Source organism: Branchiostoma lanceolatum, chromosome 6 (assembly GCF_035083965.1).
Source record: "Branchiostoma lanceolatum isolate klBraLanc5 chromosome 6, klBraLanc5.hap2, whole genome shotgun sequence".
NCBI classification, from domain to species: Eukaryota; Metazoa; Chordata; class Leptocardii; order Amphioxiformes; family Branchiostomatidae; genus Branchiostoma; species Branchiostoma lanceolatum.
In genome coordinates this window covers 14,962,263-14,975,072 of record NC_089727.1, presented here as the reverse complement: position 1 = coordinate 14,975,072, position 12,810 = coordinate 14,962,263, and the positions used below count along the sequence as shown (strand labels likewise).

At 39.5% G+C, this 12,810-nt stretch overlaps 1 protein-coding gene across 1 annotated transcript; it reads left to right on the top strand.

The window, feature by feature from the left end:
- LOC136436780 (WD repeat-containing protein 36-like) lies at positions 1–12,747 on the top strand. The gene is made up of 22 exons (XM_066431056.1): positions 1–307; positions 915–1,043; positions 1,944–2,061; positions 3,196–3,328; positions 3,639–3,693; positions 4,186–4,318; positions 4,871–5,046; positions 5,858–5,978; positions 6,182–6,247; positions 6,446–6,529; positions 6,934–7,088; positions 7,594–7,708; positions 7,991–8,156; positions 8,426–8,534; positions 8,995–9,074; positions 9,358–9,465; positions 9,950–10,050; positions 10,489–10,637; positions 10,912–11,028; positions 11,276–11,363; positions 11,550–11,737; positions 12,040–12,747. Exons 1-22 carry the CDS (start codon positions 164–166, stop codon positions 12,187–12,189), a joined length of 2,685 nt encoding a protein of 894 aa, XP_066287153.1. The 5' UTR covers positions 1–163; the 3' UTR covers positions 12,190–12,747.
- The last annotated feature ends 63 nt before the right edge of the window (positions 12,748–12,810 follow it).

Sequence of the window (12,810 nt, the reverse complement as noted above, 5' to 3'; positions counted from 1 at the left end):
AAAGGTGAAGTACCACATGTGCATGTGTGTACATGGCTCGATGGTATTTTCCGCGGATTTTATGGTTTAAAACGCGTATTAATTGCCGTTCATGTGTAGATAAAGTCAGCACAAGTTTTCTGGGCACTATTTATTCGGTTGGACAGCAGAAGACGAGGTGAAAATGCCCGGAGCGAGCCAGATTTTCGTGGGATTCCGTGCCCTGGGTTACTACTCTAACCACATTCCTCTACAAGTCCGCTACCATCAGAAACATCAGGAACACTACGTCATCACATGTGTGGGGAAGGCTTTCCACACTTATAACGTATGTCTGCAGAGTCACACACCTTTGTCTCATTGTCGTTGATTATTATGTAAACACAATTAGGTCGGTGTAGTACAAAGTTGAAATTGTAGATGGGGAGGGGGGCGTTCTAAAGTTTCTTTCTGATATGACTGTGAAGTGTCTAGCTGCTAAGTTCTTCTGTAATAAATACAAAAAATTCAGTGAATTGATTTGCCCACAGTAGGATGTTAAACTTTAAGCAATGGGATGAAGAGACTGCCATAGAAATGCTAAAGTTAAAGACTCAAAGTATAATGTATTTACATATCAAACAATAAAAAAACAACCTGATCAAGTCCAGTAAGTATTTGATAGGAGGGCAGATCGGCCCTGACACTTGAATAGTTGATTACATGATTAAACTGATAGTGTATACAGGCTTTTCATTTGACGTCATCTGCGCCATGCTGGATTACAGTGTACGTCACTCTGTAAACCATGCGATGATGTTATTGCTTAATCCAATTATCCTCCAACAATTGTCCATGGTCACGGGGGGAGATTCAAATTGACGTCAATGAAAAGCCTCTATTGATGTAAGCCTCTTTTTAATTTCAATAACGATACATTTCTTTAATCCACTCAGTGCTCTAAGCTGGGTATTGTGAGTGTGAGTGACTCCCACCCGGACAGCATCACCTGTATGGCGGTGGACGCTTACCTGGTCTTCACAGGCTGCAGGAGCGTCATCAGGGCCTTCGAAAGGGGCAGACAGGTAAAGCTGATGACGGGGCTTTATTTAGCCTGTGTAGCAAAAGCATCATTAATTATAAGCATTGACGCAAATGAACAGAAAAAGAATTTTTCATAATTGCTCATTGCTGTTTTATGGTGTCCTTGTAGATATATTAGATTTTCAATGACGCAGTAAAAAATATATTAAGGAATACCTCATTTATCCATTTCTATCCAAAGAATTAAAATGTTTGATTATTGCATTCATGGTTGCCATAGATGCAATCAAGCTGCAATGCAAGTATTGTGGAAAATGTGACCAAAGTATGACTCAATAGGATCTTCTTCTTTTGTGTTTTCCCAGGAGGACATGCTTTATAGGCTTAAGGTTTTCTGTAATAAAACAGGAATGGCAGTCATGCAGTGACGTTGAGTGGTTCAATGAAATTTTGTGTTCAGTGGCAAGAATAGCTATTTTAGATGCCAAGCAGGACAGATGAAGTGATGTCGGGTTTGTACCAAGGAAAACAACCTGACATTTTATGCCTTACTGAACTTGTGTTAGGAAGGTAATATTTCAGACCTTCAATATGTTTGCAATAGAAAAGAGTTTTATTGATATGTCATGCTTTCAATATCAATAGACACTATATAAGAAATAAAGTGAATTTTTCAGTATCAGTATTATTGTAGTGACCCTGTACTAAGTTCAGTTCTGGGCCTGAGCAGCTACATAAGACCCTCTGAACAGCAACACCTGAGGCTGATCTGACACAGACCTTAAATGCTCAAACAGCAGTAATTGCCGATGACGTGCCAGGTTGACCGATTGATATATACAGTAGGTAAGCCCTCCATTTCAAGCATTTTGGAGAGACCTCAGTGGTGGACCCAATCTAGATATTGATTAATTAACAAACATTCTGTTTGTGTTGTCCAGGTGAAGCACACCTATGAAGGTCATCAGAAGGACGTTCACCTGCTGCTGCCATTCAGTAATCACCTGATCAGTGTGGACATGGACAGTGTAGTCAAGATATGGGATATTCAGTCACAAGGTAGGGACTAAGTATTCTTGTACATTCAAATAAGTTAGTACCCTCACAGAGTGGACAGCCCTAAATGTGGCCAAAAGGCTGATTGCTGCAAGAAACAGACATGTCTGGAGACAGCTGTCCTTCTTCATTTCTACCTTGTCCCCCCCAATGACCTGGAGTTTAACTTTAAGGGACAAGGTAGGTAGGTATCTTACCAGAAGTAATAAGTTAGTAATACACCAGAGTATTATGTAATGACATATTGTAATTATATTTTGTCTTCTGTGTTGTTAGGCAAGGAATTTCAATGTTGAAATAACTGATTTCGAAACATTTATTTACGTAAGGCCACAGCAAGTAATTTTTATGGATGACATCAGCGCGCTCATTAATTTTTGCCTGATTTCGAAATAAAAAACAAGAAATTTCATTGCCCTCCGACGGTGGTCAACATGCCAAAAATTGGCAAATATGTCGAAAATGTTGACAGTCTAAGGTGTTTCATTGCATATGAATACCCAGTGTAGTTCCTGCCCATCATGGTATGACAAGCTGTTTTCTGCGTTTGTTCTAGTTAATTGAGCTGTATACACATCTTCAAGAACAGTTTAATGTTGACAGTCTAAGGTGTTTCATTGCATATGGATACCCAGTGTAGTTCCTTCCCATGATGGTATAATAACAAGCTGTTTTCTGCATTTGTTCTAGCAAGGACATTATATAAATAATGGGGGGGGGTCTAGTTAATTAAGCTGTAAACACAAGGTGTTTCATTGCATATGAATTCCCAGTGTAGTTGCTTCATATGATGGTACAACAAGCTCTTTTCTGCATTTGTTGTAGTTAGTCTATTGAGATCTATACACATCTACAAGGACATGTTTACATTAAATCAAGGAGGTTTTATATCATATATGAAACCTCATTGGTTGAATACAGGAATAAAAGACCTGTTGGTCATGATATCATATTTAGTCACCTCAATTCTTGTTTAACAAGACTTATGATTTCAAAATTTGAAAATATAGGAATCTTGTTTTTTTTGGCCCGCCTTGTTTTTTTCTCGCCCTATCTCATTAATTTTGGAGTCTGCGGAGGATGTCATCCATAAAATTTACTTGCTGTGGCCTAACATCAAAATCTTCTATGTTACAGAGTTATATCTGGAGATGACCTTTGACAACAGGACGTTTGAGATCTCTGCCCTGATGCACCCTAGTACCTACCTCAATAAGATCCTCCTGGGTAGCAGACAAGGCAGCATGCAACTATGGAACATCAGAACCAAGTAGGGGTAATTTATTATGACACCCATCTCAACACTTTTATGTTTTTCGTACAACATTTATATTAAGGAATTTTTGCAGTGCAAGACATGTCCTGTATGCTCATCAATCTGTTTCCCATTGAGTAAACATCAGAATTAGAAGTTCATTAGTGTTTGGCTAAGCTTTAAAGTTTGTTATGTATTTGCTGACACATCCTCCTATAACATTGCAGATTGACAACTACGCAATCATCATATGCAATACTAATTTCACCACACAACATGCACACAGTTCAACTCCTCTAGATCTGTTTTTTGTTTATTTTCACAGTAAGTTGCTGCACACCTTTGATGGCTGGGGTTCCCCAATCACTGTTATGGAACAGGTAGGGATTTCAACACTTTACAATTTACAGAATCAATCATGGACATGTTGAAATCTTTAATGAATGCTTACATGCACTTCCATTGTGCATACACGACATATTCAGATCATACAAAGAATAAAAAGTTGATGCTTCAAGTCAATAGTTGACATACTAAAGCAGGGCTCGAAATATCACTTGTATGTGAAAGTTTGTGCACATGAAATTGGAGCCGTCCACGTAATTTTAAGAAGACCTGCACTGGTGCAAGTTTCCACCAGTAGAAATGTATCCTCTTTTAGTCATGTAAATTTTCACTCCAACTGAATAGAAGCATCATTTCCCAAATATGCACAAAGTTGGTTGTGATTTTTGGTGCAAGTAATTTTTTTTCGTCTGCACCAGTGCAAGTTGATCCAAAAATGTATTTCGAACCCTGTAAAGTCATAGCAAACTTCTTTTAAAAGATCTTGTTGTGAAGTTGATGTGAAGTAAAGGCTGTGTCTCCTGCAGGCCCCAGCTGTGGATGTTGTTGCCGTGGGGATGGAGAGCGGGCAGATCGTCGTTCACAACATCAAGTTTGACGAGACAGTCTTGAAGCTGTATCAGGACTGGGGACCAATCACAGCCATCGGATTCAGAACTGGTGGGTCAATCACAAACTACTGTCACAGTGTTCATTTACCTGGATAGTCTACAATTTGTTTGAACAGACTGATCCCATATCCACACCCACCTCTGTCAAAACGTTGAAATGCACAAGAAAAGCATCAAATTGCAAATATTTGACAATGCAGGCACTCTCTCATTCATTGAACTGCTAATTGCCCTTCTCTTATTGGTTGAATTGCTAGCATCTGCTAACATAATTCCACCAGGGTACATAATTCTGCCAACCTGAAAAGATATGTCCAAGCAGACCTCCAACCAAACATCAGTGTAATGGACTCCTGTATATCTAAATTGTGCATACCTGGGGGTTACTGCATTAGAGATCTGTTGAACCCACTGTTTTTCAAAGTGGCAGATTTATATGTAACCCGGTGGATTAATGTTAATGGAGGTTACTTGTGATGGACAGTCAGGATTAGTTTATTGTGTGAAAAAGTTGGCAAAAGGGCTTGGCTGTACATGTCCAATGGTACCTCAGACAAGTTTTGTAGACACATGCCTCACTTTGCTATATGTTATACACCAGATGGTCCTCCAGTGATGGCTACAGGAAGTACTGTTGGCCACATTGCATTGTGGGATCTTGAGGAGAGGCGGCTGCTGGCCCAGATGAGAGAGGCTCATGGGACGGCTGTGACAGGGATGAAGTTCCTGCCATCGGAACCCATGATGATCACATCAGCTGCTGATAATTCTATCAAGGTGCGATGGAAACCAATAAAACAGAAAGATTCCAGAAAGTAGTTGTGAAATGTTGTAAGGGAACGGGTTTTGTTCGCGTTTAGAATTTTCGCGTACGCATGGAAAATTTTCGCGGTGAAAATTTGAAATGGAGAATTTATTTATAGGTTCAAAATATCAAGGTAATTTTGTCATTAAAATTTTTTTCCCTTGGGAATAGACTTGAATCCCTTGGGAATCAACTTGTTTTGTTTTTTTTTAGATTTCAAAAATCCTTCGAAATTTTTTGGGCGTGAAACCTTAGATTTATAAACCTTCAATACCCTTCAGATCAACTTATTTGCATATTTTAACACGAAAATGATCAAAATTACAGGCTAACTTTTCCCCTGCATGGGTGTGGGCAGGGTGTGGTGTGGATTGGTGTGTGCTATTCCCAAGGGACTCAAGTCTATTCCCAAGAGAGAAAAATTTTGATGATAAAATTACTTTGATATGTTGAACCTATAAATAAATTCTCTATTTCAAATTTTCAACGCGAAAATTTTCCACGCGAAAGCGAAAATTGTTAACGCGAACAAAACCCCAACCCTGTTGTAAGCAAAAGTCAATGTCGCTTAGTAGATAGTTTAATTTGATTCCAACACATGTAATACATTTGTACATGCACCTACCATAATTGACATACTGCTGCTTTATGCCAAATGTGTTGTTTTTGCTACCTTTGGAGGTACTGGCTGTGTGCTTGTGTGAATCTTAATTAGAGTTTTTACAGAAAATTAGATTGTTACAAGCTGAACCTACATTTTCTTTCCCGTTTGTCCCATCTCAGGAGTGGGTTCTGGACCAGTCTGATGGAAGCGGCAGGCTGCTCAGGATGAGGTGCGGCCACAGGGCCCCGCCCAACAGGATACGTTTCCATGGCAACAGTGGGCAGAACATCCTCAGTGCAGGTATATTGTTTCAGTACCACTGTCACAATGGCTGATTGTAGAATATAAATTAATGATTTTTCAAACAAATGTCTGTAACTGTTTGATTCAAAAAGTAAAAGAAAATGTTCATTGCTTGTTTTTATAGCTATTTCAGAAGAAGACGTTACGATATTACTGGTGTTCTCAAGTCAAACATAAGGTGTGAATTTTTTCCCCTTCAGGTCAGGACAGCACCCTACAATCCTTCTCTACTGTACATGACAGGCACAACAAAAACCTGGGACAAGGTAAGTCTTCAGGGAAAACATATCAAAAAGAGTGACGGCTAGATTCTCCTTTGCTACTTTGTGTACCATCCTCTTATATATAACTGTTCAATACTGAGATGCCTTAGTCTGCAGTCATATTTTCCAGTATTCTTGCATGTGCAAGACCTTTGAGTTTGTAAATTTTCTGTTGTCAAATGTATGAACAATTTTTTTCAGCCTCCATGAAGAGACAGCAGGCTAAGAAGAAGGGTATAAAGAATGATGAACACAAACTTCCTTCAATCACAGACTTCGCCTCAGGTATATATGCTACTTAACCTTTAGCACAGTGAAGTAGCTTTTTGACTACCCGTTCTCTATTGGTTACAGAGTTAGGCAGCAGGGAAAGGATTAAGACCTAATTGCATGCCGTAAGGATAAAGACTCTTAGATATGGGACTCAAGTCTTTCCTTGGACGTTATATGGACCATGTTTTCCTGCACTGATTACACTGATTACACTTATTACACTGATTGAGCACTAATTCTAGTGTACACAATAGTTGAATGATAAAATAAGGAACGTTTTGAACAAATGTATGTCTCTAGATACTTAGCTTAAGAGCTCATGATTCTAAACCAAAGGCTGTGTTCAGATTTATATTCTCACAGAAGCAGAAGCATTTCCTATTAAGAAAATAGCCTTCCCCCTTTTGCTTTTTCAGAGACGACCAGACAGAGTGACTGGGACTCAATTGTGTGCTGCCACAGGGGTCACAAGGTCGCCTCCACATGGAACTATCAGAAGTGCACCATGGGAAAACACAAGCTAGAGAACGACAGGTGGAAAACACAGAGCGACATGGGAGTGGAGGCACAGGTGAGAAGGCTGCATAAGTCTCCGGCAGAGTGCTTTAAAGTAGATTGACTCCTGCATTTTTGCCAATCATGAAAACAGTTGGACCAAGAAGGAATCCTTGAGGCACGATGGCATTTGTGCTGTTGGCTTACAGCTGTTGGCTTACAAACTCTGATTTTGAATTACCTGTTCACATTTAACAATGTGATATACTGTAGGATGCAATAGGAGAACTGCACTTTTTGCAGGCAACATGTATGATGATTAAAACTGAATTCACAAAACAATGCTTAACTTTCTTCCAACACTGAGGTATTCACGGATCAGATATTCAACGACCACTGTCGCCTTCTTCAGCATCAGTAATGACCAATCATCTCCTAACGTAAACGCTCAAATAATGGTATGTTTGATCCGTGAATACCTTAGTGTTGGAAGAAAGTTTAGCATTGTACATTTGTATTATGGTTTTTTACTACCAACACAGATGAGCTTCCATTAAATTTCTGTCCCAATGTTTTTCTAGGCGGTGACCATCACATCCTGTGGTAATTTCTGTGTGGTTGCACAGAGCTCTGGTCATGTCGATGTCTACAACATCCAGTCTGGCATCTACAGGGGATCATATGGGAACCTCAAAGGTACTAAATGTCAAAAATAAAATTTACAATTTTAAAAAACGAACAAAAAAAAGGTACTGAAGATCTTTAGACATAACTTGCCTGACCTTTTTCATTTTAGTTAAAAGGAAATGTTTTTAAGTACTGTGAGAAAAATATGTGTTTTAGTTTGTAGCTTGTGTTTTTTCTGAGAATTGCATCGAAATGTAAGGCATTTCTATGTGCTTGTACCAACTATGAATCCTCGGCAGTTGGAATGTAAATTTATTTTATTGTCTTTCCCTTTATTTTTGTTTTTTGCAGCACATAATGCCTCAGTCAGGGGTGTGGCGGTAGATGGACTGAACCAAGTGACTGTCACAGGGGCTGCAGACTGCTTGTTAAAATTCTGGAAGTTCAAATCTAAACAACTCCTCCACACACTGGAACTGGACTCACCTGTGTCTCAGATGGTGCTACACAGGGAAAGGTAAACAATATTTTTGTAAATAAGCATGTATACCAAATAAGGATGTCCCTACAAATGCTAACAGTACTGATCATCCTTAGGCTGACATTGACTTCAAATTATAAGGTGCTGAAGTACAATTCTCTAGTCTACAAGAAGAAATGAACATGTTTACCACTATTTGAGCCCACACGTACATCTAGAATTTCATCTGTTTTTATGCCTTTGATGTTTATGTTATGTCTGATGCAAAGAAATGCTTGAGTCGTGTGTTTACATTTGTATCCTAGTAACATGCTTGCAGTGGCGTGTGACGACTTCATGGTGGTTGTTGTGGATATGGAGACCAGGAGGGTAGTCAGGAGGTTTTCAGGACACCGGAACAGGATCACAGACATGGTAAAACTCCACATGTTTCTACTAGAAACAGGGATGTCCTTGTGGCTCAACTGGTAGCAGCTTTACAGTTACGCTCCTGGTTCCAATTATAGTTTGCAACTGGGAGACTACGGTTCAATCAGTACATCTCAGTTGGGGCTGCACCCATCTTTCGGAAGGGACATAAAATGGGGGTCCCATTTTCAAGGAGGTGCCTGGAGCATGTTAAAGGGGAAGGGGTAACAACCCCTGCCTGTAGAAATATACCATACTATAGAAACAGCAAGGAAATAACCTACTAGGAACAGTTTGATAACATTGTTTTTTGATTGACTGATTGGCAAAGAAAATGAGTGCTGCAGGTAAAATTTGTCTGGTTCAAGTAATTTTGAAGTAATTTTGAATGTCACTTGCATGGAGCTGGAGAGAAACGTATGTTGAGCACTGGTGTAAGTCTACCCTGCTTTCCTTTACTTCCCAGACCTTCAGCCCAGATGCCAGGTGGTTGGTGACATCATCGATGGACTGTACAGTCAGGACATGGGACTTGCCAACTGGGAGGTCAGTATCTCACCTTTTCTTACTGTAATCAAGGATGAAGAAGTGTGAATTCTTTCAGCTTCAGACAGAATGCATGTCAAAGTAAGGTTCAAAAGAAAGAATCATTAAATGAAGCTAGATCTTCGGATGTGATGTTACAAATGTATATCCACCACAGAAATATCTCAACTGGTCATCACTGTCAAATGTAGAACGTTCAGACAGTGTATTTCTGAAGGATGGGTTCAATGTGATGTGAAAATACCTGTAAGTTGACCTGTTCTCCACCTGCCCCCCTCCCCAGTCTGCTGGACTGTTTCCTGCTGGATGCAGCCTGCACCAGTCTGACCATGTCTCCCACAGGAGACTTCCTGGCCACTGCACATGTGGATGATGTGGGCATCTACCTGTGGTCAGTACTGATTCCAAGTTTACTTGGTTATTATTAGTATAGTCAAGGACATAGCATTTGTATATTGAATTTGGTATGGTTTGTTAGCTGGTGTGTTACGCCAAAGGGCGGTTATACCGGCTTTACAGATGCAGATACAGATGGTTTGGAACTTTAGCCTTTATGCTGATGTTGTCCCATGCTTAGTCTGGGGATGTAATTTTTGTAGCTGGTTTGATGTGGATATTCTTCACAGCAGTTATCAATGCTACAAACTACCCTTGACTGACTGTACAAAAGTCTATGTTACAAACCAGTGACTGTCAGTCCGTTTTCACTTGGCATGGTGACTAAATTTAAGGCCTGAAGATAGAAAGATAGAAAGCATGAGAAGCAAATATCATGTGACATTTTTTTAAGCCCTGCAAGTTTGTCGCGTACAAAACTCAATGCACACAGGCCCGTCAACATTTTATTTCAAGATGTTCTTCTATATTTCCCACAGGTCCAACACTACACTGTATAGCCACGTGTCTCTCAGACCACTGCCCTCTACGTACCAACCACTGACCATTGTCATGCCAGGCACACGGGCGCTGTCTGATGGTCAGTTACAACTCTTGTTACACTGATGTCTACCCACATTGATGGTTTCCTGTAGAGAAATATAAGTGATCACAATTGTTAAGAAGACAGGATTATGAAGATAGGATTATGACAAGACCAATGTGTTTTTGGTATGCCCAGCTAATTCATATTTCCCTAATCACAACAATTTTACAGGAAGGTCCACCATTTGGCTTGCACATATTAGAATAGGTGTACTACTAAACTATGTTATTGTTCATGTTATCAATACTTACTTAAGATATCAATCAACATCATTGTTCTAGGGTCACAGACAATACTGATAAATCTTCATACATGTAAGTCTAGCATGTTTCAACATCTTTTCTATCGAGTCACCTTGCTGACATAAATCAAATCACCAAATTTGTCAAACAAGTGTAACATGCTTTTTGTTAAATGGTTTTCTGTTTGTAGATGAAGATGAGGAGGACATTGAAGAACCAGAGTCAGCCAATGAGGTCCCAGCCTTCAAGTCACCTGACCAGCTCTCAGCAGAACTGATCACCCTGTCCCTGCTGCCGGACTCAAGATGGAAAAGTCTGACCAACCTGGAACTCATCAAGGTTTCATGCTCATACCATAATCATACATCATATACCTGTATCTGCACTGATAATCTGTAGAGGTGTATTTGCTCAAGTAAGAGACAAAAAAGTCCCATTTGATTTATTACCAGTGATAACATTATACTCAAGCAATAATGACCAGTTTTGTCTGATGTACAGATTAGTTTATCCAACATTTCAGCTTTCATATTGTAGTCATTTACTTGATTGTCTGGATTGCTGACCAGTGTCGCCTGCAGACCTGACCGCCTTGTTTCCTACACATCTACAGAAGCGTAACAAACCCAAGGAGCCTCCAAAGGTCCCCAAGGCTGCTCCATTCTTTCTACCCACAATTCCTGGACTAGAGATTAAGTTTGCACCAGAGGAAGAGACACCAAAAGAGGAGGTATGTACAATTCATCTCGATGTTACTGACGACATGTAACTTGCAGTTCGGTCGTGTCCATGGTACAATTTCTATTGTTTTAGACTTTATCAGCATCCTCATTTGTATCGCTATGACCATTGAGTGGCATTGACTATTGCAGAGTTCTTTCCAGTAAACAAAATGTTGATTGATCTACAATCTTGTTAGAAGGTAAGTACTTTTGTACAAAATGGAGTCAATTCAACATTTGTTTCTGTTTTTGTAGCCATCTTCTAAGATCATCAACCTGAGCAGTCTTCAGCCCCAGTCTGAGTTCCAGAGGCTCTTACAGGGGTGTATGGATAAACCTGATTGTGAGTTTTACCTATTATGTAAGGCAAAGGCATGAGAACAGCAATGATGCTGAAAGGAAAACAGTTTAAATGTTACAACTGTTGAGTATGATTGCTACATTGTAATATCAGTCCATTACTGATTATAGTATTTTTTTTAATGTTTTATGATATGGAAAATAAAAATGTGTTGTTTTTCTACCATAGATGACACAGTTAGAAACAAGCTGCGAGATCTTGGACCATCAGCTGTAGATATGGAGATAAGATCGCTGGCTCCAGAGGGTGGTGGGAGTGTGGCCCTTATGGAAGAGTTCCTCAAGTTTCTACATCATGTCTTCACAACAAGGCAGGACTTTGAACTTGCACAGGCATGGACAGGGCTGTTCCTCAAAGTAAGACTTTCAACTTCTTAAGAAAGCTGTATGACAACAGCTTGGTATGATGCAGTATGTTATGGTTAAGTAGTTAGTTTCATACGTTTCCCCCTACTTGTCCCCTACATATAGCAAAGAAAACTATTTTTCTTAACCTTTGTTACCTCATCTTGCACTAGAATATTTACCCACAAAAAAGTTTTACGCAGTGATTGCCTGTCACTATATATGATCAAAAAAAGTGTTAAGCTCTTTGAAAGTGACAAACCGTTGTCTTAAAACAGCACACTCCTTAAAGATGTTCTTGCACGTTCTTCCAGGTGCACGGCAGTGTCATCACCTCAGAACCACAACTACAGCAGCAGGCTCAGCAGTTGTTAAGCACACAGGAGTCAACATGGCAACATCTGCAGCAGAAATTCAACCAAAGCATCTGCCTCATCAACTATTTAAAGAGTGCTACTCTGTAGACTTGTGCTGTCAAAGTCAAACTGTAAAGGGTCTCTGCATTCCATGGTGTTCTATTTGAAGCAATATTTGTTAGAATGCTTTGTAATCTGTTTTATGCTCAGCCCCTTGGAAAGGATCCTGGGGTACTTTTTCATCAGAATAATTGAGCTCCAATATGATGGAATCCCTTCATATATCCCTTAGTATTCTTGTTGAATGTATCAGGCTATTATTCTTAACCAATCAAATATACAATGTATTACTAGTACTTGTTCCTTGATTTTTATTGTATTTGATAGTTTTAATTTCTGTGCCATTCAGCTTATGTTAATGTCAAGAACAGGATGTACTGTTCAATAGCCTTGTTTAAAAGGATTAAAAATGGGGGAAATTGTGCCATATCTGGGTATTATCTCATGTTTTGAACACATGCTGGGAGTCACCAGGTAATACAAGATGAGTTGTACTGAATGTCTCCAGTACTCTAACAATTTCATTCTACTGCACATATTTTGTACTACATGTACATGTACAATGTATTAAAAGTGCAGTTGTCTCTGGAAGGAGCATGACATTTTGACCAGTATGGGCTTCTCCATGCTTAGTATTATTTTTGCAGTGTTCCTTGTTTACATTGTGTA